This window comes from Dicentrarchus labrax, unplaced genomic scaffold (assembly GCF_905237075.1).
Source record: "Dicentrarchus labrax unplaced genomic scaffold, dlabrax2021, whole genome shotgun sequence".
NCBI lineage: Eukaryota > Metazoa > Chordata > Actinopteri > Moronidae > Dicentrarchus > Dicentrarchus labrax.
In genome coordinates this window covers 26,269,609-26,291,249 of record NW_026136706.1, presented here as the reverse complement: position 1 = coordinate 26,291,249, position 21,641 = coordinate 26,269,609, and the positions used below count along the sequence as shown (strand labels likewise).

The window sequence follows — 21,641 nt, the reverse complement described above, 5'->3', positions numbered from 1 at the left end:
CTGAACCCCAAAGTGCTCCCGATGCTGTGCATCTGTGTATGAGTGTGTGTGAATGATTAGTTTCCGTTCTGGTGAGTAGTTGGGACCTTGCATGGCATGCGTGGCATGTAGTGTAGAAAGACTAGAAAGGCTCTATATAAGTACAGTCCATTTATCATTTACTTCTTTTAGTGTAGTTGTTGCTACTGTGGTCGTCTGCCTCGACCTGCGCATCTATCTATCTCCCCAACTGGTCGAGGCAGACGGCCACCTACCTAGAGCAATTTAATTTGTTTTAAAAATTGCTGCTATGGTCCCGCTTGACCCCCCACTGTTGTGTATGTCTCTGTCCTTCTCTCTTTATCATCCATGCCCTCTACCCTTTTTTAAACACAATTTTAGTTGTTGATTTTTAGATACATTTCTGATTTGGTTTATGTTTAAACACATTCTAATTGGTTTATTGTTATATCCATCATGGAAGCATTCTCTTAGTCACTGTAGATGTAGTCTCAAAACCCAACTTTAGGGTGTTTCAGTGATTCTGGTTGGATAGAATCAAGACAGACACAATGTATCAACACACTCTGTATGTATAATATTTTATGTATATATAATAAATTTGTATTTTTCATTAGTTATCATTTTAATTTAATTTTTAATGTTTGTTTTCAATTCACTTTAGTTGCAGTTAGTTAGTAAGCGTGTTAACCAAAAATGTTGTTTTGGTTTATTTATTTTATTTTTTTTTACTATAATATGGGGAATAGAAGAAGTTCAGAATCGGTATTACAGTACAAACATATAAACTCACAGTCATGTAGACATCCGAAACATATGCACCAATACCTCCTCAAGCTTGTTGTGTTGAAAAATTGTATTAAATTGACAAGAACAAAACTAAAGAAGTTTCCTGTATATATAGCCTATATTTAAAAAATGTTTGCTCGTACAAGAAGTAGGATACACAATATCGTTATGTTTTTCTAAAATCTAGTTTTTATTTTTAGTTTATAGTTTCAGTTATTTCTGGAAATGTATTTCGCATTTCGCGTAGTATGCATGTGCTAATATTAATCGAGAAAATTAGTGGTACAGGCACGAATCGAGCCACCATGGCCTCAGTGTGTGCGGCGTTGCCCCTGGTGACGCGTCTCTATCCAGTTTAGACCCACCCATGCTTCTCACCCTTGCTCTATGATTGGCTGTTAAGAGTTAGCCTGTGTCTTTGACTGGCTAGGCTAGCTGTCTGTTAGTTAGCTGGGTATATTAAGCTGATTGCATTATCGGATCAGACTTAACCTGCAGTCCTACAATATAGAGTTAAGTACACATAGTTTATGCTTTTTTCAGGCAAACATTGGCTGGCAGCGTAGTTGGCTAACTTGCCCATTTACAATCAACAGCAGCTTTGTTATTTCAGCTGATCCTGGGTTTTCTGTAAGGAACGAAAGCAGACGATTTCTGAAATGTCTTCAGACGAAGACAGGGCCAAGGAAATTTTGAAGGGCTTCAAACTGTATCCTTTTTTGCTGTTGCGGCGGTTTGGTGATGTTCTGTGAGTGTTAGACACAACTGTCGTCCCTGTTTATTACTTGGATAACGTCATCAAACATTAGCAAGATGTTTAGTTAGTAACATCTTGTGACTGTCTAATAGTACAGTCAGGTTAGCAGCGGTGGCTAATCTGACAGTTTCACCTCTCATTTGATAACGCCAGCGACATAGTGGACGTTTGTCTTTATTTGATGTGACAAAAGCATTTTTTTCTGTAGTTGGGAACCTAGCTGGTTTACAAGTGAATGACGAGCTGACAGCTAAAACGAGTGGCCCTGCTCTGTAGCTAACTTACCAGGCTAACTGCTCAATGTGCTTGGTGTGGTATCGGCAACGATAAATACCCTGTAGCAACAGTGACATGCGATGGAGATGATGTTGAGATTGACGCAGTTGGTTGTCAGATATCAGTTCATCTTTCTCAGACTCAAATACAATTATACACGAACTACAGTAAGCTCTAGTTAAGGAGAAAGGAAGAATTGTTACTAGCGTTAATTGTGTAACTTGGTGTGTTTGCTGTATTATAGCTACGTAACGTTACATGTTAGAAGTTGTCAAACTCCGGTGGGTCTCTTTCTCGTATGGAAGAAAACTTAATAACAAATCAGTGAATTTCAATTCTGCACTGCTTAAATATCATACCAGTGTATTTTGTACTTTATTTTACTTCCTACAATTTTCCCAAAGTGTCCTGTCACAGTGGAGTAGCTGTGTCGTTGTGGGGCAGTGAGTTTTTAGTCAGTCTGCAGCCATTTGAAAATGGTCACTTGGGTTAGGGTTAGGGTTGAAGTGAATTTGTCAGCCCGTTGGCTGACCAGAACCAGGGTTTGTATTATGTATATTATCTAGGGATGTACGATTGTTATATATCGGTTTATTGGTAGATAATGGGAATTTTGTACTATGCATTATTCTAATAAGCCGATAAATTATCCATAATCCATAATGTTGATGAGTTTGTTTGAGTTCTTATACAAAATGTTTCTTAGGCTTTATTTTCTAAGCCATCGTATGTTTTTGATGTACTTTACTAGAATAAATAAATGAGCATTTGAAGAGCCAGAACTGCTGTTTGTTGTTGTTGTTGTGTTAACACTAGGTATGTCAAGATTTGGTTAGGTCAGAGCTATGGAATATTATCCATCCATCTTGCGCACTACAGTTAGTCTTATACCATCAGGTGTGTGTGAACTTATTTTTAAAACACAAACATTTTAAATTATAAGTTATCTTATGGGTTTCAATCATAAGAAGCATATCATTATTGGTTATTGTATTGGCTGAAAAGAAAATCCATATCATGCATCCCTAATATTCTCCAGCAAACATACACACACATGCACGTTTTAATGTTTAATTTTAGTTTGGCATTTGGCGTCAGAATCAGATATACTGTATTGAACCCCCAGGGGAAATTGGTTAACAACTTTAACAGGCAGCATGCACTCTCTGGCAGGCGCACTATCTTTGGAGATAGTTTTAAATAGTATACTGAGGAGATGCAGACATAGTATTTTATTGTCTTGTATTGCTGCAGAACAAATTGAAGGCATTTGTACTAAAGTCATAACTAAGGCCAGTGGCCAGTCAACGATCAAAGATGGAGTTCCATCACCACGGTAACATGCATTAGTTTTCTGGCTGGAGCCTGCAGGCACCTAATGTTATGCAGAACCATGTGGGCACCTTTTTGTGGAGTATATCTGGCCCTTTTAGTTATCCACCTTAGCTGAACAAGAATCCAGGAGGGTGATACAAACTGTAGGCTGATCTATTGATGGTCTTAAACCTTCACCACAACTGAAAAAAATATCATTTTACACCAGTGAGGTTTTCTGTCTCAGCCATATTATGATTCAGGGGCTCTCAGACAGATAGTCACATAGGCCACATTCAGAACCACCCAAATCTTAATTTTATTATTTATTTATTATTATATGTGATTTTTTTTTTTTTCATGACAGTGTGAACAGCACAAACCACATGGAATCTGATTTGTTGTTGAATCATGTGCTCCAAATCAGATACAGGTCTGATTTTTTGTAATATGACCTCAATGTAAACAATCAGATTTGACTTTTAAGCCACTGTAGATCTATGATGTTGTGTGCTGTTCACAGCAAAATCAAAAAAGTCAGATCCAAGCAACAAATCAGTATTGAGCGCTAAGGCTTGCAGTGTGAACATAGCCTAAATCCTAGTTTATGTGGCCTAATAACATCCAACATCACTGGCTAAGTTTCCATCTATCTAAAGTGGAAATATCTGCCTAATTTTCCTGTCCCCTACTAGTACTGTAAGTCCCACAGTTGCCAGTCACTCCAGTGTTTTTAATACATATTTTCTTACAAAACGAAACTATAACTTATAATATAGGATGTGATAGTGTGTGTGTGTGTGAGTAGAGCCAACATGGTGGGGTGATGCTTTCCATATTACTGCCTAGAGTGTGTTTTCATGTGTGAATCAGACAGTAATACCTTCTAGAAGAAGCAGCAGAACACTACAGCATGCCATTAACTGCAGTGAGGCCCAGTGCTTTCCAGACAGTGACAATATGACCATACAAATTTAGTGAAGCACAAAGTAAACTTTTAGTTTTGATTATTTAAATATGTATGAAACCTACCCACATACTTTTCTCAGTTTATAGAAAAAGTGAATGTGTGAGTGCTGAGATCAAGCCTCATGTAGTAGTGTGGTAATGCCTAAATACAGGATTTAGTGGAACAGGGATTTATTACCTTCTGTCCATACTGTACAGCCTCTTTAAAGTCAACACAGAGGCTAAACGGTACGTAATATTCTTTTTTGGCTTTTCTAGACGGTAAATGTTGCTATCAAACATTACTACTATCAGAATACTTCAGAAGAAGAACATTATTAAGAAGAATAAGAATATATAAGTAGCCATGTTTAAAGTGGAAATGTTGTTTCAATAAACTACGGCAAAGATAAGACATATAGAGTGGTCTGGCTGATTTTTTGTCATTGACATGGTTGAAGAAATACCATGGCCAAAAAAATAGATCTGCACACTGTAATGATAGATAGCTCAGGAAAATGTCTTGTTGAAACAGTTTTGATCTGGTTCTGAACTTCACTGGGGACCTCCTCTACTTTAGAAAAATAATGATATCATTGTAAAAAGACTGAATTCAGTGTGTTGGAGATGTTCTTTTAAGATTAAGTGAAAAGATTGCGGTAGGAAGCTGCCTGTACTTTGAGCCATTAACACTTCTTTAAGAATATATGCAGACTAAACGGTGACAGCAGCTTTTCACTGGGGGCTCATTAACTTGTGTATGTGTGTGTGTGTTCTGACAGATTTAAGCAGGCACCCTGGTGATTTATACACAACCTGCAGCCAGCCCTGATGGGGCTATGGTACAACCTTGTATGATGTTGTTGGAGCCTAAATCAGTTGCTGTACAAGATTTGCTTCTGTTAAGTTTGAGGAAGTTATTTGAGAAAGAATGAAACAAAAGGGCACATTATAAGTTGTTAACAGTAAATTATAATGGTTTTTGCTTCTGATGTGGGTATCATTGTCATCATGGACATCCTGCCAAAATTATGCATGTGTTATTTCTGTCTTTCTTTTGTTTTTACAGTGACACGTGTTTAGAGATTAAAGTAGCACAGCCTGTTGAAAGAGCATCAATGAGAAAGACATTGCAGTGTGGCCTGGATTATTCTGGAAGGTGTGGAGGATGATGAGTTTGAGGTGGGAGATTGGATTTAGTTAGACTTGAGAGGATTAAAGAAACAATTCAACTCAGCACACTTGATAGACAGCCAGAGGAAGATGTGGGGGATGGTGGAGGGGGTGGAGTTCGACTGCTAGTGGGATCTGACCTGTAAGGCTTTCTGAAGCCAGTTACAGCACTAATAGACATGGATTGAAGCTCCGAATAGATGATGTCAGTTGAGTGTTTATTAATGATATAATATGCTATAATAAATAAATTTTAAATTTTAAAAGTTTTTTTATTGCCCTAAATTTCCCCTTAATTTAAAATTGTATACTCTTTTTTTGTGTGAAGCGCTTAAAGCAGCACTCCACTTAATACCCCTCTAAATGATACAAATATAAACATACATTCATAAAGTGTCATAACATCAACGGAATGATGGGACTGCAAGAAAATTTAGTATTTTCAAGTTGTAGTTGTCTATAGTTGAGTATTTAGAGACTTGTTTAAGACTCTGCTTACTGAATCTGTTTCAGTTTGGTCAGTGTACCTTGTGGTCATTTTAAATTTTTCCTTTCAGAAATGGGTAATAAAAAAGCAAACAAGTGGTTATTTGATTTTCATTCAAATTTAAGTTTAAATACAAGGCATTTGTCTTTTTCATGGTCACAATGTGACCATTTTCAAAGCATGGTTTGATTTTATTTTTCATATTCTGAGACCGCATGTGGTCTTTAACAAGACGAGTGCCAAATGTAGGATTGCCAATGTGCCAGTGCTGCTTGATGCCAGGCTAAAATGTCTTTGGATCTCACTGATATAATTTTAGTGAAAACAAGGTCTTTCAAATCCAGTCAGGCTGACTACTGCTTGTAGCCAAGGGGAACCAGGGGCTCAGAATATGAGTTCAGAGCATATTCTCTCATCGCTTTTTAGCCATGAAAAAGGAAAATGCCTTGTATTTCAATTTCAGTTTTTGTATTTAAAAAAAAAAAAAAAATCAAATGACCAGTTGTTGTTGGTTTTTTTTATACACAGATAGATATAGAATCCAAGTTTTGATTTTTAGTGAGGAAAATAAAAATATATTTTAAAAGCACTAATTATGTTTCATCCTCCATCTTCCCTTTTGTAATAATTACAAACCTAATATGTAAACTTTATTCTTTAGTCTGTATATGATCTTTTATACCTGTCCACTACACTATAGAGACTTATGAACATTTTAAGAAATGTAATTAACAGTTAAGACAATGTTCATTGAATTAATTAAATGAAAACAAGAAATTTTTAGAGATGTGTATGAAGATAGACTATAGCATTTACTATTGACATTGATGCAGTTAAAAACACCAAAAAGCCATCCAAAAAATAGGACAAAATTAAATAAACTAATCTCTAGCCTGTTTATTGTAGTATTATATGACCTGCATAACATGCATCATTATTGGCACTTGCACAGACTTTTCTTCAACTATCTTGTATCTTCTCATGAATCTTTTTTTAACATTTCCTCTACAACATCCTGACCAGCTGGATGTATGACTGTCAAACTCGATAGTATGAGCTAAGAAACAGTCCCTGAATGCACCAGGATCCATCTGAGAGCTGATGTGCCAACTAAATTGTGTCCTTTCAGTTTTCTGTTTGTATTAGTTATCTGTATACAACATTATTCTCTTCACTCATGTAACCGTATGCTAACATGGCTGAGTCCTGGAGCTTTAGAAGCTGTGTGTTTTCAGGTAGTTGATGGTGGTCGTGAGGTGGGATGAAGGGCTTTGCAGATGGTGTGGAGTCGAGTGTGTGTGACACTAAGTAGTATCTGAGTGCGACAGGATGCTGAGTGGAAAATCTTCTAGAACAATGGACTATGGGACGATGGTTCTTTACTGATATCCATCAGTCTGATATCCAAAGATAAAATTGTGCTCTCTCAACTTTAGTTGGCATCAGTGTGCACTGCAGTCTGCCACAGTGTCTTGATTTTACCACTTGCAGTCACCTAAAGCCTGGTGTTTTCTGAATTCTACTCATGCTTTAATGAGTTTATGTGGTTCAACAGTTCCTCTGTTGAATTATACATTCTTCCTTTTCCTGCAGCAGCCATCTCTCCTTGGCATAAACTACATTGCATACCTTCATGGTAAATCAGTTAACCTGGTCAATTTGGCTTGTCATATTCTCTATCTTGTGCCCTAACAGAGTTTTATGCATACTGATGCATTGGTGCCCCTACAGACTTTTAGTAAATATGGCACCTGGTGGGTTGTTAAAATGATTGTGAGAACACAGGATGAGAAGCTGTAACATACAGTGGAAATCGTGACATGGTCCTTATAGGCTCTGTGATTGACAGTTGTATTGTGTTTTTATTGAGTGTGGAGGTCAGTAACAGCTGACCGACTGACAGAATGATGGGACAGCTAGCAGCCAGCGTCAACGACACAATGCCTTCTTCAGTTTCCTACTTGTTACTTACTTAGTTTACCTATAAGGGAATGCTTCCTTCATCCTTCTTGCCTGAATTATGATCAGTATTGGTTTCTAAAGCATGATGTTGCTGGAATTTTTGTCCAATGCTGTGCTTCCAGGTATCCAAGTCAGAAACTGCTGTCCTTATTAGCCTTATTTGGTCTGTTAGCTGTTTGTATATCAGTTTGTATATTTGTACACATCCGTTTGTATATTTGTACACATCTTAACTTGCACTAGACTAAATTAAGGTGTATAACCACAGGTTGACATGGTCACTTCATATATATACACTCCCCTCCAAAAGTATTGGAATAGTGAGTGTTCCTTCATTTTTGCTGTAGACTTAAAACATTTGGGTTTGACATCAAAAGATGAATATGAGACAAGAGATCATCCATTCTGCTTGTATTTCCAGGTATTTACATCTGGATCTGATACACAACTTAGAAGGTAGCACCTTTTGTTTGAACCCATCCATTTTTCATGTGAGCAAAAGTATTGGAACATGTGATTGACAGGTATGTTTTGTTTCCCAGATGTGTCCCATTACATTAATTATTCAAACAATAAATAGCGCTGAATGTCTATGCTCAGTTTCAGATTTGGGTTTTGCCTGTGCAGCCTGCATTCATCGTTAGAGGTGTAACCAACATGAAAACCAGAGAGCTGTCTATGGGTGAAAAACAAGCAATTGTGAAGGAAATGGAATTGATGGAAAATCAATCAGAGCCATTGCACAAATACTGGCCATAGCCAGTCCTACCATTTGGAATGTCCTGAAGAAAAAAGAAACCACTGGTGTACTAAGTAACAGACGTCGAACGGGTAGACCAAGGAAAACAGCAGCAGTTGATGACAGAAACATTGTGAGAGCTGTAAAGAAAGACCCTAAAACAACTGTTAGTGACATCAGCAAGAACCTCCAGAGGGCAGGAGTGACGGTATCACAATCTACTGTTCGCAGAAGACTTCATGAACAAAAATACAGAGGCCTAAACAAGAAGATGCAAACCACTCATTAGCAAAAAGAAAAGGAAGGCCAGGCTGGAATTTGCCAAAAAGTACAGAGATGAGCCTCAAAGATTCTGGGACAAAGTTTTATGGACTGATGAGACAAAGATAACCTTTACCAAAGTGATGGAAAGGCTAAAGTTTGGAGAAAGAAAGGATCTCCTTATGATCCCAAACATACAAGCTCATCTGTGAAACACAATTCAATTCAATTCAATTTTATTTGTATAGCGCCAATTCATAACAGAAGTTATCTCAGGACACTTTTCAAATAGAGCAGGTCTAGACCGAACTCTTTAAAACATTAATTACAGAGACCCAACAGTACCACCATGAGCAAGCACTTGGCGACAAGGGCAAGGAAACACTGCCTGTTAAAAGGCAGAAACCTAGGACAGATCCTCCGGCTCTAGGTGGGTGGTCGTCTGTCTCGACCAATTAGAGAGAGAGAGAGAGAGAGAGAGAGAGAGAGAGAGAGAGAGAGAGAGAGAGAGAGAGAGAGAGAGAGAGAGAGAGAGAGAGAGAGAGAGAGAGAGAGAGAGAGAGAGAGAGAGAGAGAGAGAGAGAGAACAGTATTGGCAATGGCAATCTAGCAGGACCATGGCAGGAGGCTCCACCAGGATCGATAAGAACCTGCGAGACGAGAAAGCACAAGAACTCCGGGGAAGAAGTGAAGTTAGTAACATGCATTAATGGGACATGAATGAGTGCAGAAAGAGAGAGGAAGGGAGGAGCTCAGTGCACCATGGGAAATCCCCCGATAGTCTAGGCCTATAGCAGCATAACTAAGGGATGGTTCAGGACTCACCTGATCCAGCCCTAACTATAAGCTTTATCAAAGAGGAATGTCTTAAGCCTACTCTTGAATGTGGTGAGGGTGTCTGCCTCCCGAACCACAACTGGAAGCTGGTTCCACAGGAGAGGAGCTTGGTAACTGAAGGCTCTGGCTCCTGTTCTACTTTTAGAGACTATAGGAACCACAAGTAGCCCAGCATTCAGAGAACGCAGTGTTCTAGTGGGGTAATAGGGTACTATGAGCTCTTTAAGATATGAAGGGGCCTGACAATGGAGGTAATGTCATGGCTTGGGCTTGCATGGCTTCTTCTGGGACGGGTTCATTAATCTTCACTGATGATGGCAGCAGCAAAATGAACTCAGAAGTCTGCAGAAACAATTTGTCTGCCAATATAAAGAAAGATGCAACCAAAACTGATTGGGAGATCCTTCATCATGCAGCAAGATAATGACCCACAACACACTGCCAAAACAACAAAGGAGTTTGTCAGGTGCAAAAAGTGGAAGGTTTTAGACTGGAGTCTGGACTGAAGTCAATCTCCAGACTTAAACCCTATAGAGCATGCATTTTACCTGCTAAAGAGAAGACTGAAGGAAGTAACCCCCCCAAACAAACAACTGAAAGAGGCTATGGTGAAAGCCTGGAGAAGCATCATAAAAGAAGAACGCAAAAGTTTGGTGATGTCAGTGGGTCACAGGCTTGATGCAGTTATTGCAAGCAAAGGATTTGCATCTAAATATTAAGTCTTAATCACTTGAATCTATGTTAAGTCTATCTGTTCCAATACTTCAGCTCACCTAAAAAAAATGGTGTTTCATTACAAATAATGCTTTCCTCTAAGTTGTGTGTCATATCCAGATGTAAATACCTGAGAATAAAAGCTGATATTGTCTCCTGTTCAATGTAATTGGCCTCACTGTTCCAATACTTTTGGAGGGGGGTGTATATTGTATGAAGTGTTAGGAAGTAAGGCATTGCTACTAATATTACAGCAATATTACTTTCCCCAGTAACTAGTAGTGTAACTAATTATTAATACATTTCAGTAATGATATCATACAGTAATTTATTCCCCCAAAAGTAATTAGTTACAGCCTTACTTTTGTCGTCACCCCCCCACTGACAATTACATCCTTGGAAAACTAGCTTCAAGGATGAAAACTAACTAGTAGTGTAAACTAATTACCTTTGGCAGGGAGTAATAATAATAATGATAATAATAATAATTAAAGGCGTTGGGCGGGACCTCGGACTCCACGCAACTCGGGGTGTGCTGCGGCCGCGTCACATGCTGTCCTACCACGTGTGGACCACGACATGAAAATCTCGCGTGAATCAGCTCAAAATCGCCACACAGCGCTTACTTCCTGTTGCCAGTTGGTGGCGCTATCACTATGTCTTAATATTGTCATGTAGACAAGTTCAGGGCGCGACTGTTATCAAACACGTGAAGTTTCATTGAGATTGGACCACGTACGCTGAAGTTATGAGGATGTGTTCATGGCAATACTGTTTCAGAATATATGAAGTTTATTGGAGATTGGACATTGCACACTGAAGTTATGAGTACTATTTTATGGCGAATCTGCTGAAATCGACAAGTTGTCACTGGCACGCGGTTTGATGTACAGTCACAAATAGCAACATTTTTCAATCAGTTTGTATGACCACAGAATTCAAAATAGCCAACTTTGATGGTACGACACAGACACGCCCTTCAAAGTACAGTCTCAAATAGCACAACTTTTGATAACCAATGTGTCCAGATTGCAGTGATCGAATTTTAAGTCAATCTGATAAAATCTGTAGGAGGAGTTAATTAAAACAGAAGCCCTTAAATGCCAGAAATGGCATCACAGTTTGACATTCGATTCAACCTGGCCAACTTTGACCTCACGCCACAGACACGCCGTTCAACGTACAGTCTCAAATAGCACAGCTTTTAATCAGCACCATTTTTTGACTGTATTGACCAATTTTCAAGTAGCTCCGATAAATTCCCTAGGAGGAGTTTGTTCAAATACACAGCGAAAAATTCACCGAAAATGCGCACGGAATTCAAAATGGCCAACTTTGACGGCACGCCACGGACACGCCCTTCAATGTACATGCACAAATAGCACAACTTTTAATCAGAACCATTTTTTGACTGTACTCACAAATTTTTAAGCAGATCCGAAAAATTCCCTAGGAGGAGTTTGTTCAAATACAACGCGAAAAGTTCGCCGAAAGTGAAACTTTAAATCAAAATGGCCGACTTCCTGTGGGGTTTCGGGTATGGGTCCAAGAGGCTTTTTTGTACGTCCCGGGATGTTAGACGTGCCTACCGAGTTTCGTACATATCGGTGAAATGTGGCACCGGGGCTGCTGTTTTTTTATCCTGTAGGGGGTGCTACACACGACAAACACTATTTTTGGTATGTGAGCTTCAGGCCCCACTCTACACGTGCCCTGTGAATTTCATATTCATAACTATTACGGTCTCTGCACAGTGATTTACCATGCCACCAGACCACCACCAAGTGGCGGATTGTTGACACATTTTTTAGCGAGCCTCAGGGAGCCATGGGGAAGCATCGTACCAAGTTTCATCTTAATCACACATACCGTTGTAGAGATATAAACTTCTACATTTTAAAGAGGGGCGGCTGTGGCTCAGACGCAGAGCGGGTCGTTCCTTAATGGGAAGGTTGTGGGTTCGATCCCCGGCTCCTGGTGCCACATGTCGAAGTATCCTTGAGCAAGATACTGAACCCCACATTGCTCCCGATGCCGTGCATTGGTGTGTGAATGTGTATGAATTAGTTAGTTTCTATTCGATGGACTTTGCCATCACTGAGTGAATGTGTGTGAAAGGGTGAATGTAGTGTAAAAGCGCTTTGAGTGGTCGGAAGACTAGAAAGGCGCTATACAAGTACAGGTCCATTTACCACTTACCAAAGAGCGCCACCTAGTGGCGATGGCCTGAAATTGTGGACGATGCTTAAGGAAGACATGTGGAACTATGTACCCAAGTTTGGTGTCAATCGGACATACCAATGTGATAACCAATTCCTTTTTTGACGAAAAATTTTTTTCGTCAATTTTTTTTTGAAATTTCAAAAATGTTCAAATTACTCTTTTTGCCAGGGCGGTCCCCAGGTGCTAGGTGACAAATTTTGTGCGAAGACAAAATGTGTAGGAGGAACATGAAAAAGTAAGCAGAAGTTATTAGCATAAACGCATTTTTTATGATATTAGCGCCACCTAGTGGCCAACCCAAAAGCGACACATAGAATATCCCCATTTTCACGAGGCCTGACAACTTTGCCAAATAAAATTGACTTTTCGTATATGTTCAGGGGGGCAAAAATGCAGTCAAAGGGGCCTAAAAATAATAGGTAAGAAGAAGAAGAAGAAATCAAGCAAAAACAATAGGGACATTGCCGGTCGCTGGCTCTGTCCCTAATTAAAATTAGTAACTAGCCCAACACTGTTTATTTGTAGTTTGCCAAATCATAACAGAAGTTATTTCAGGACAGTTTTTAAATAAAGTAGGTCCTACTCTTGATAATAATAATTAGAGGGACCCAACAATACTCACAATGAGCCCACTGTGGTGACAGTGGCAAGGGAAAAACTTTTAAAAAACACAATCATAGTAGAGTCTCCAGTCTTATTTGTGTGTGTTGTTTTTGCAGCAAACTACAGTAGTATTTTGTTCAAAGAACCTGGGGTTAGTAGGGATGCTCATATTTATCAGCCTTCAGTATCGGTAGAAGGGAAAGGTTGCACTTGTTTTTCGCATTAACTAGTGAGCTCACTGAACTGATTTGCTTAAATTTGCCAACACAAACGTAAGCCAACATATACCTTTTAAATAATGGTAAGTCATTTTGGAAGTTTGTTACTGTTATCTTAGTTGATTTTAAAATGTGTTACAAGTGAAAGCTCATCATGATGCAACAGGTTTTCATATTTTGCTCCACAAAATAGTGATTTGGCAAGTGATGGATAACACAGACTGATAAGCCATGAGTGGTAGTAGATTGTTACAAGTGTGTTGAGGCAGATCATTCTGTTATTATTCCATGGATATTTCAGTTCAGTTCATTGTGTATATTCTTTTGTGTGGTTGTTGTCACTTGACTTTTTCCTCCCAGAAACTGGATGAATCTTCGAGATGCAGAGACAGGCAAAGTGCTGTGGCAGGGAACCGAGGACCTCTCTGTACCAGGAGTAGAACATGAAGGTACATTCACACATCAAACTAGAAATTTGACATTCACACCAAATGTATTGCAGCAGAACAAGAGTTTTCAAAATCTTTGGCTATTATTTCCAGCAGTTAATAATATTTGTTCATCAGCTACATTGCTGAGATCTGTTGATGTGGGGACACAGACACAACTTTACAATCAAATACATGAAGCAACCATACAAGCCACCAGACAGGTTTTATATGAGAAGTGAAATATATTATATTATATTATATTATATTATATTATATTTAGAAGTGAAAAGGGATGTTATTACCCAATCTTATAAAGATGTTATTACCCAAACATTTTTGTTTGTACTTAAACTGCATTTGTAGGCTCTACTGTCTGGTTGGATAGGGTTGTGGATGAAAGATCCACCATGCTTAACTGTTTACAATTTGGCTATACTTTTGGGTGGTGTAATCTATAATGGTAATTTATAGTTATTTGATAAAGATGATCAAATTTTAAATGTAAAATACTGAATCAAATTTAATTGTTAGTCAATTAGAAAATAAATATTTCAAGCTGCTGCATCTACATGTGAAACCGTTGCCATGTCTCAAAAGTGTCAGGGTTTCGGTAGGGCTAGTGTGGATACTGTGCACTTTCTTAGTTTAATGGAAGCTCACAAAGCTTAAAGGGGAAAAGGTCACCTAAAAACAGAGTGGTTTGCTTTTGAAAACTCTGGGTATTATTAGTCCCATTTTGAAACTGAACAAGAGTCTTCAGTCTATAGCTCTGCCAGTGAACTGCTATTGCATGCTTTCAAAACTAACTTGGTGTCATCGTCAGCACAATTTATTCCACTCTCTCTTTGTCTCTCAAGCTCGCGTCCCGAAGAAGATCCTGAAGTGTAAAGCAGTATCAAGAGAACTGAACTTCTCCTCCTCAGAAAAGCTGGAGAAGTTCAGACTGGAGCAGAAAGTTTTCTTCAAAGGACAATGTCTAGAAGGTAATCCGCCACTCAACTAAACTACTCAGTTAAAGGTACTCTGTGCGACCTGCTATGGTTTAATACTACAGGTCACAGAAATTTGGGGGCAGCTAAACAAACTATAGTAGTTTTAATAAAGAAGTTAGGCATAATTTGCCGTTTTCCATCATTCTGTGAGCAACCATGATCAGATTTTATGCTATACACGGCATGGGTCTATAAACAGTGACAGTGAATATTGGTTACCTGGCTGAGAAGTTGACGGTGTGTCGCCTGGAGTTCTTCATCTAACAGCTCAGTGTGGCTGCTCCTTCTTGTTCCATTACTCACTGCAATAGTTTAAACTGATCCGCCGTCGACAAATGCTATTTTTCTTTACTTTTTTTCTTTTTTTAAGCTCACTGACAAACAAATTGCATTTACGTTTCACCAGTTATATGCTTTTAATGTGAAGCTTCAGCAGTAGGAAATGTGTGGTTTGCATTAGCAGTAACTTAAATGTGCAGTTGGCAACTTTTATAAAAATACATTTTGTCATATTTGCCGACATTTTTGTTATTTCTTGACAGCAGTACATGAGACGGTTAATCTGTGAAAGAATTAAGTTCCTCTCTCTCCTTCTAGTGCTCTTAATTGTATTTGTAAGAATCTACCGGGCCTGAAAAAAAATAACAGAGCCGAGAAAGACGCTTTGGGTTGAAAACAACCGATCAGAGAAAAGAAAGATAGTTGATTGTTGAGTCTTTATTCCCAGTGTCTGTATTTGATGACCTGTGACACTAAGCAATCAACCATCTTTCTTCCCTCTGATTGGTTGTTTTCATATAGGCACGGTGGGTTTTTGCAAATTCCATTAGGAGCAGTAGGACAAGCGGAGGAACCTGATCAATTCACAGATTATGTGTCTCATGTACTCAAAATTTCAGCAAATATCACAGCAAGTATGACAGTTATTTTTAGAAAAGTTACCTACTGCAGCTTTAATATTGCCTTTTTTCAGGTATTTCGCCAAAGATACTGAGTTCGTAATATTGTAACTATATAAATATTGAATAGAATCTTTTATTGGCCAGCACATACAAGGAATTTGACTGTTTTTTTGTCTATGTACAGGAGGTAGATGGATATGACAGTATATACAGTAGCACAGTATGGGTAGATGTGTTTTAATGATTATATTTATGTTTTAAAAGTAAATAGATTACAGATGCAGTGGATGTTTCAAGTCCTAGGGTTACTGTAATTTCTAGTCTTCCGACCACTCAAAGCGCTTTTACACTACATTATTATTGTACAGTGATTGTTAGTGACACTGTGTGTCTTGAGTTAACTGTTCATCAGAGTGATGGCCTGTAGTTAAAAAAAATGTGTCTGTTTAAAAAAAAAAATAAATAAATAAATTTAAACAATGAAAAATAAATTGCAGGTACAGTGGATGTTTGAGTCACAGGGTTCCTGACGATATGTGTCTGGAGTTAACTATTTATCAGAGTGATGTCCTGTCTCTTTTTTAAAATTTTGGTTTTGGGCTTTTTATGCCTTTTCTTTTTGAAAGACAGCTTGAGATAGGTACAGCTGCGGTACAGTGTACTCAAGTTGACAATTTAAGTACAATTTAGAAAAGTGATATTTCCACCTTCGTCCATAGTTGTTACAACACATTTTAAGCTAATAATTATTTAGGACCAAGCTAAACGAAAAGCTGTCTCTATGTAGTCAAAGTGTTAATTTTAGTTTGCCACAAATCTGAGAGGTCACGAGGAAAGACTAATACTGACTGATGTCTGTGTGTTTGATGTTTTTTTTTATACCAAGCACAATTTAAAATGATGGCATTCTGGTAATTATAAGGTTTAGTAATTAAACGGAATAACTTATGTGATATATTTTTTTACACATACCAATCATTGGTCAAAATATTGCTAAATTTGTCTAAATTCAAAAAAGCCAGAAGTTGAAAAGCAAGTTTGGGAGTCAAATGGCTCTTATTGCTGAGCTGAGCTAAATGATCTGACTCACTAAAAAGAGATGGAATTCAATTTAGAAGCAATTCTGTTAATTGAGTGTGAATTTTCTCTTATGCATGCACTACTAATAATCACTCAGTGTCAGAAATGGAATCTGAACAATCCAAAGGATTAGTAAGGTATATGTTATCACACTAAACTATCACACCCCCTGAAAGTGTTTGCCAATCTCTGACAAAACCATTTGGGTCTTTGGAAACTAGAATCAGCTGTTTGTGTTGCAGTTTTATTTATGGCAACCTTACCTGTCTATCTTTGGCTGATCAAGGCACTGGCCTAACTGGAGTTGTTTCCTGTGTGCTATACAGTGGCAGTGGGCCTTTGTGCTTACAGCAGTATAATGCCTTCAGATCTTCAACATTCTGCCCCACCTTACTGTTGAAGCAAACCTGCGTTATGAGTTATTATGGAAAGGCTAGAGAAGAACAGAAGCATCATCTGCATTGACCAATAGACAACTCACTTAGTTGTCACTTCCCTGTTGTCTGTGTGTTTGGAGTGTTGTCCCTGGGGCCCTGCTGTACAGGGATGAGGTTACAGAGAGCCCAGAGGACAACACATGTTTATGTTGCTGGTTTCCACCAGAGAGGGAAACGTCTCAGAAACAGTACTTGCACCATTATGGTACACTAACACACTGTATAAACCCAGGAATCCAAATAGTGATATTGTATGTTGTTAAGGTAGCACTGCGCTCTTTGTCTGTGTTTCTCAATCCAGAATGGTTCTTTGAGTTTGGCTTTGTTATCCCAAACTCCACCAATACATGGCAGTCTCTGATAGAAGCAGCTCCAGAGTCCCAGATGATGCCAGCCAATGTTTTAACGTGAGTCTCCTCTCAGATTTTCTTTTTAATTTAGCTGTTTTATGTTTCCGTGTTGCTGAAACATGCAGTACATCGTCTTTATCATCTGTGCTATTTAATCCTATACAGCTGTGATTTAGGGCCTGTCCTCACGAATACGTTTTTCTCAAATCCGGATAAATACTTTATCGTATCGGCCTCGCGTCCAGATGGATACGGCGTTTTCGGGGGTGTGAAAATGGTATTTTTTGAAAAAGGGTCCCAGAGGGGGAAAATCCGAAAAAGCCGGATTGCCCAGAGTCGTCTGGACGGCAATAATGGATTGGCCCCGCTTCTCTTGCCTTTAACCTCAGGCGCCGCCGCTAGACGCGTCATAACAACAACAACAATGGCGGACTACCACTACTTGTTTGTAAACAGCGCATGCTCCATGGCTTCTTTTCCGGTTTTAGTGTATTGGTGTGGCGGCGTCATAGCGCCACATACAGGCCTGGCATATGTACTACAGCGTTTTGGATCGTGTCAGTGAATCCGTGTGGACGCAGATATTTCTGGAAATGACGCCGTGTTTATGGAGATTTTTTTCGAAACAACATCGTATTGGGTGAGGCCGCGTATTCGTGAGGACAGGCCCTTACTTTTATAAAAAAAAACCTTGAACTGAATCTAATCAAGATACAGTGCGTGTGATTGTTTGTCCTGTGTACTACTGTCAAGATATAGTGAAAGTTTCAAAAAATATTACGAAAGGTTATTGTTAGAAGTTACATCCCACAGCTTTAATGCAGCAAATTTCTTAATCTACTCTTTATGGTGTTATCATAACTGTCAAGAATTAACTTCAGGATTAAGAGACAAATTGACATTTTCTGATGAAAGTTGATTCTTGCGATCACGACAGTAGGAATTCGGTGATTCATGGTAATGTTATATAGTGTACAGAATGTGTGCTTTTTGTGGCAGTGATAGTAGAGGAATGGACAGAGATTTGATACCTCAGTTATAGTTTACATGTGTCTTTGTATTCCAGTGGTAATGTGATCATAGAGACCAAGTTCTTCGATGACGACCTCCATGTCAGTACCTCCAGGGTACGACTTTTCTATGTCTGACCTCTGACTCTACCTTCCAAAATGCTGACGTCCTGCCAAGGTCTATAAATTACCAAGGTTAGCTACAATTTGCAGCAGTAAACCGCTCATTGCTGACTTGGGATCAGCACATTTGGGTGAAACCCAACTGTGGTCCCACACTCAGTGACGAGAGCTTTGTGTTTGGTTGTTCTCTTGTTTTGTGTTGACCGGGAAACTTCTTCTAGACCTTGGGAGAGGAAGAAGGGGAGTGAGCACTCTGTTGTTTCCTCTTTTCCAAGATCATCTCTCTTTGATTTTACCCTCCAGACTGTTCCACTGTAAATACATTACCATTGATCTCAAGTCATCCAGGGAGCCACTCTGAAATTACACAATTCATGTTTTGTTTTTTTATTATTCTGCCCTCTCCCACTCCAAGGTTGCATTTACTCAGGAACAGAATACCAGACTTGTAACCTGTCTGATCTGATCTTCTCCTTTCTGTCTCAACTCGGAAACACTGCTCTCCATGTTGTCTGTTTTAAACACGAGCTGTGTGTCAAGGAAAGATGCAGCTCAGTGTCTGTCCTGAGTTTTGTTCAAAGGGTCTTTATCATAAAACACTAGGTAACATTTCCTCTAGCTGTGTCCCATCCCAGAGTCTTCCTCCTGTGAAGTCCACATTTCCTGACAGAGTTTATCATCATGGGTAAATAAGGCTGCACAATTTATCAAAATATTATTGAAATTCCAATATGGTCAAGTGCAATATCCAAATCACAGAAGCTGCAATAAAAAAAAAAATAAAGGTCAAAGGTGTTACAAACAGCATCATAATGAAGTTCTATAATGCTGCAGAGATGCTCTGGCCAACATATCCAATTGTAAGCACGTTTGTTTGGTACAGACCCCAACAAATGCAACAACAACAGTTTTTAATAGTTTTTTTCAGTGAAAATGAAAATTGTGATGCAAAAATGATCATTCCCGCTAATTGAGATTCATCACAGTCTGATTTGTTTTACTATATTGTGCAGCCCTACACAACAGGTGAACTGCTTGTAGTCCTCAGTATCCCAGAATCCTTTGCACTGGTCGGTTTTTGTCTACTTGTAAAGTCAGAAAATGTTTGTCAGAAAAATGGCAGTTAATGGATATATTTGGACATATTTACTTGGTTGGCCAACAATTCGACTCTGAAATTTCCAGTTTTATGAGTTGACGAGGACTACCTAGATGCAGGCACTATTAATGGTGGTCTCTGTGAGGCCAAGTATTGGAACTGTTGATGTAGCTTTAGTCCTCTGAAGGACACACCTTTGCAGGCATCCTCTGAAGTGGGACACAGCTTTTGCCAACTAAACCTTTCCTGGTTTCTGACTGTGTTAACTAGTGTAGAACAGTGAGGTGTGATGGAGGACCGAGGACCAAGCACCTTTTTTTTTATTCCAGTCCACCACAAGAGTCACTGGGTCGCCTCTTGTTTGTTTGCTGTTTGGAAGAAAAACCTGCACAATGTTGTCAAAATCTTTGAAAAGCACTGTGTTTGAGGGACATCCATCAGCAATCAGGAGGGGGTTTTGTTACATTCTTTATTTTGCTTGTACTTTACTTTCAGAGGTAAAATATTAAATTTTCAGCCAGTGTAGACTAAAATAATTTCTTTATCTTTTTATCTTATTTATTCTTAATAGTTCACAGCTTACAGTTTTATCCCAACTATACCCAAATGTTAACAGCTGCTTAAGGTCTTTATCGCAGCTCTGCTCTGTACATCCTGGCTATATTTTTAACTTTGACTTTCAATGTAATTCACCGTGTTCATGTCATTGGTTGTTTTTTCTTAGCTGTTAACTGAGCTGTGTAAAATAGACTTGTGTTTTAATATGACAGGAGTTATGGATTAAAGTCATCCAATGTTGTAATAACAAGATGTGTGTCTGTGTGGTCTTTATTGGGTTGCTTTCAAAAGTTACATGCACCTGTGTGGCTCGATCATGTATGATTCCTCAAAACCCTTCTCTTTTAGATGCCTTTCATTTTAGCTTGTGCATGAACATAGAACAGATGAGGTTTGGGACATTAATAATAATAATAATAATACATTAAATTATTAGAGGCGCCTCTCTGGGCACTCGAGGACACCGTACAACTCAAAAAAAAAAAAAACAGCAAGAAATAAGAAACAGATAAGAAAAGACAATGTAGATGGTTAAGTGGGGTAGGCAGTTCTGAATAGGTGAGTTTTTAATCTTGATTTGAAGAGTGTGAGAGAGTCCAGGTTCCTGAGGTCCGGTGGGAGTGAGTTCCAGAGTTGGGGGGGCAGAGCGGCTGAAAGCCCTGCTCCCCATGGTGACAAGGCGGGCGGGAGGGACACAGAGGTGGACAGAGGAGGCAGATCTGAGGGAACGGGAAGGGGTGGCGATGTGGAAGAGTTCGGACAGATAAGGAGGGGAAAGGTTGTGGATGGCCTTGAACGTGAATAGGAGGATTTTGAAGTCATTAGCACTGCAAAATCAGTGAAATCAAGAAAGAAAAACAAGAACAAGCAGGTACAGTTCACAATGCATATAAAAGATTCAGACGAAAAAGTAAAGGAAAAATATAAATCTAGATGATTATAAGAATTATTTTTTGCCCCAATATGGATCCCCCTTCTTTTGCAGTCAAAGAATGAAAGTTATTTTCTCCATTACAGCCATGAAAATCAGAAGGTATCTGTCACTTTTATTGAGACCTTCAGGAATATTTTTAAGGAACAAAAAAGTAAAAGAGAAATGTAATTTCCTCCACAATGGCCCACTCCTTTCCAAATAGCAAATGACAATGAATGAAAACAATGAGCATGAGCCACTGAAACTGATACACATTCTCTCCAGCAAGAGTGCTAAGACCCACTAAATCTATGGTAGAGGGTAATAAACTGATCAGATTTTCTCTGAAAAAATCAGTTTCCTCTGGTATTACTACATTAGCTTCCTTTTCCCAGCACCCACTTTTGTAATTGAAGTCCTTGTATAATTTCCTTATGTTTTTACT

The 21,641-nt window shown here is 38.8% G+C and overlaps 1 protein-coding gene across 1 annotated transcript; it reads left to right on the top strand.

Moving 5' to 3' along the window:
* The first annotated feature begins 1,132 nt into the window (after window positions 1-1,132).
* pde6d (phosphodiesterase 6D, cGMP-specific, rod, delta) lies at window positions 1,133-20,533 on the top strand. Its single transcript, XM_051403422.1, has 5 exons — window positions 1,133-1,498; window positions 13,662-13,750; window positions 14,590-14,715; window positions 17,445-17,550; window positions 18,560-20,533. Exons 1-5 carry the CDS (start codon window positions 1,449-1,451, stop codon window positions 18,639-18,641), a joined length of 453 nt encoding a protein of 150 aa, XP_051259382.1. The 5' UTR covers window positions 1,133-1,448; the 3' UTR covers window positions 18,642-20,533.
* Window positions 20,534-21,641: the final 1,108 nt, after the last annotated feature.

What these genes read in the sequence shown, in the direction of transcription:
- pde6d (XM_051403422.1), top strand. Translation starts at nt 1,449, where the DNA reads ATGTCTTCAGACGAAGACAGGGCCAAGGAAATTTTGAAGGGCTTCAAA. An exon ending in ATTTTGAAGGGCTTCAAACT is followed by an intron (nt 1,499 to 13,661) that starts GTATCCTTTTTT and finishes TTTTCCTCCCAG; the next exon opens with AAACTGGATGAATCTTCGAG. An exon ending in ACCAGGAGTAGAACATGAAG is followed by an intron (nt 13,751 to 14,589) that starts GTACATTCACAC and finishes TTGTCTCTCAAG; the next exon opens with CTCGCGTCCCGAAGAAGATC.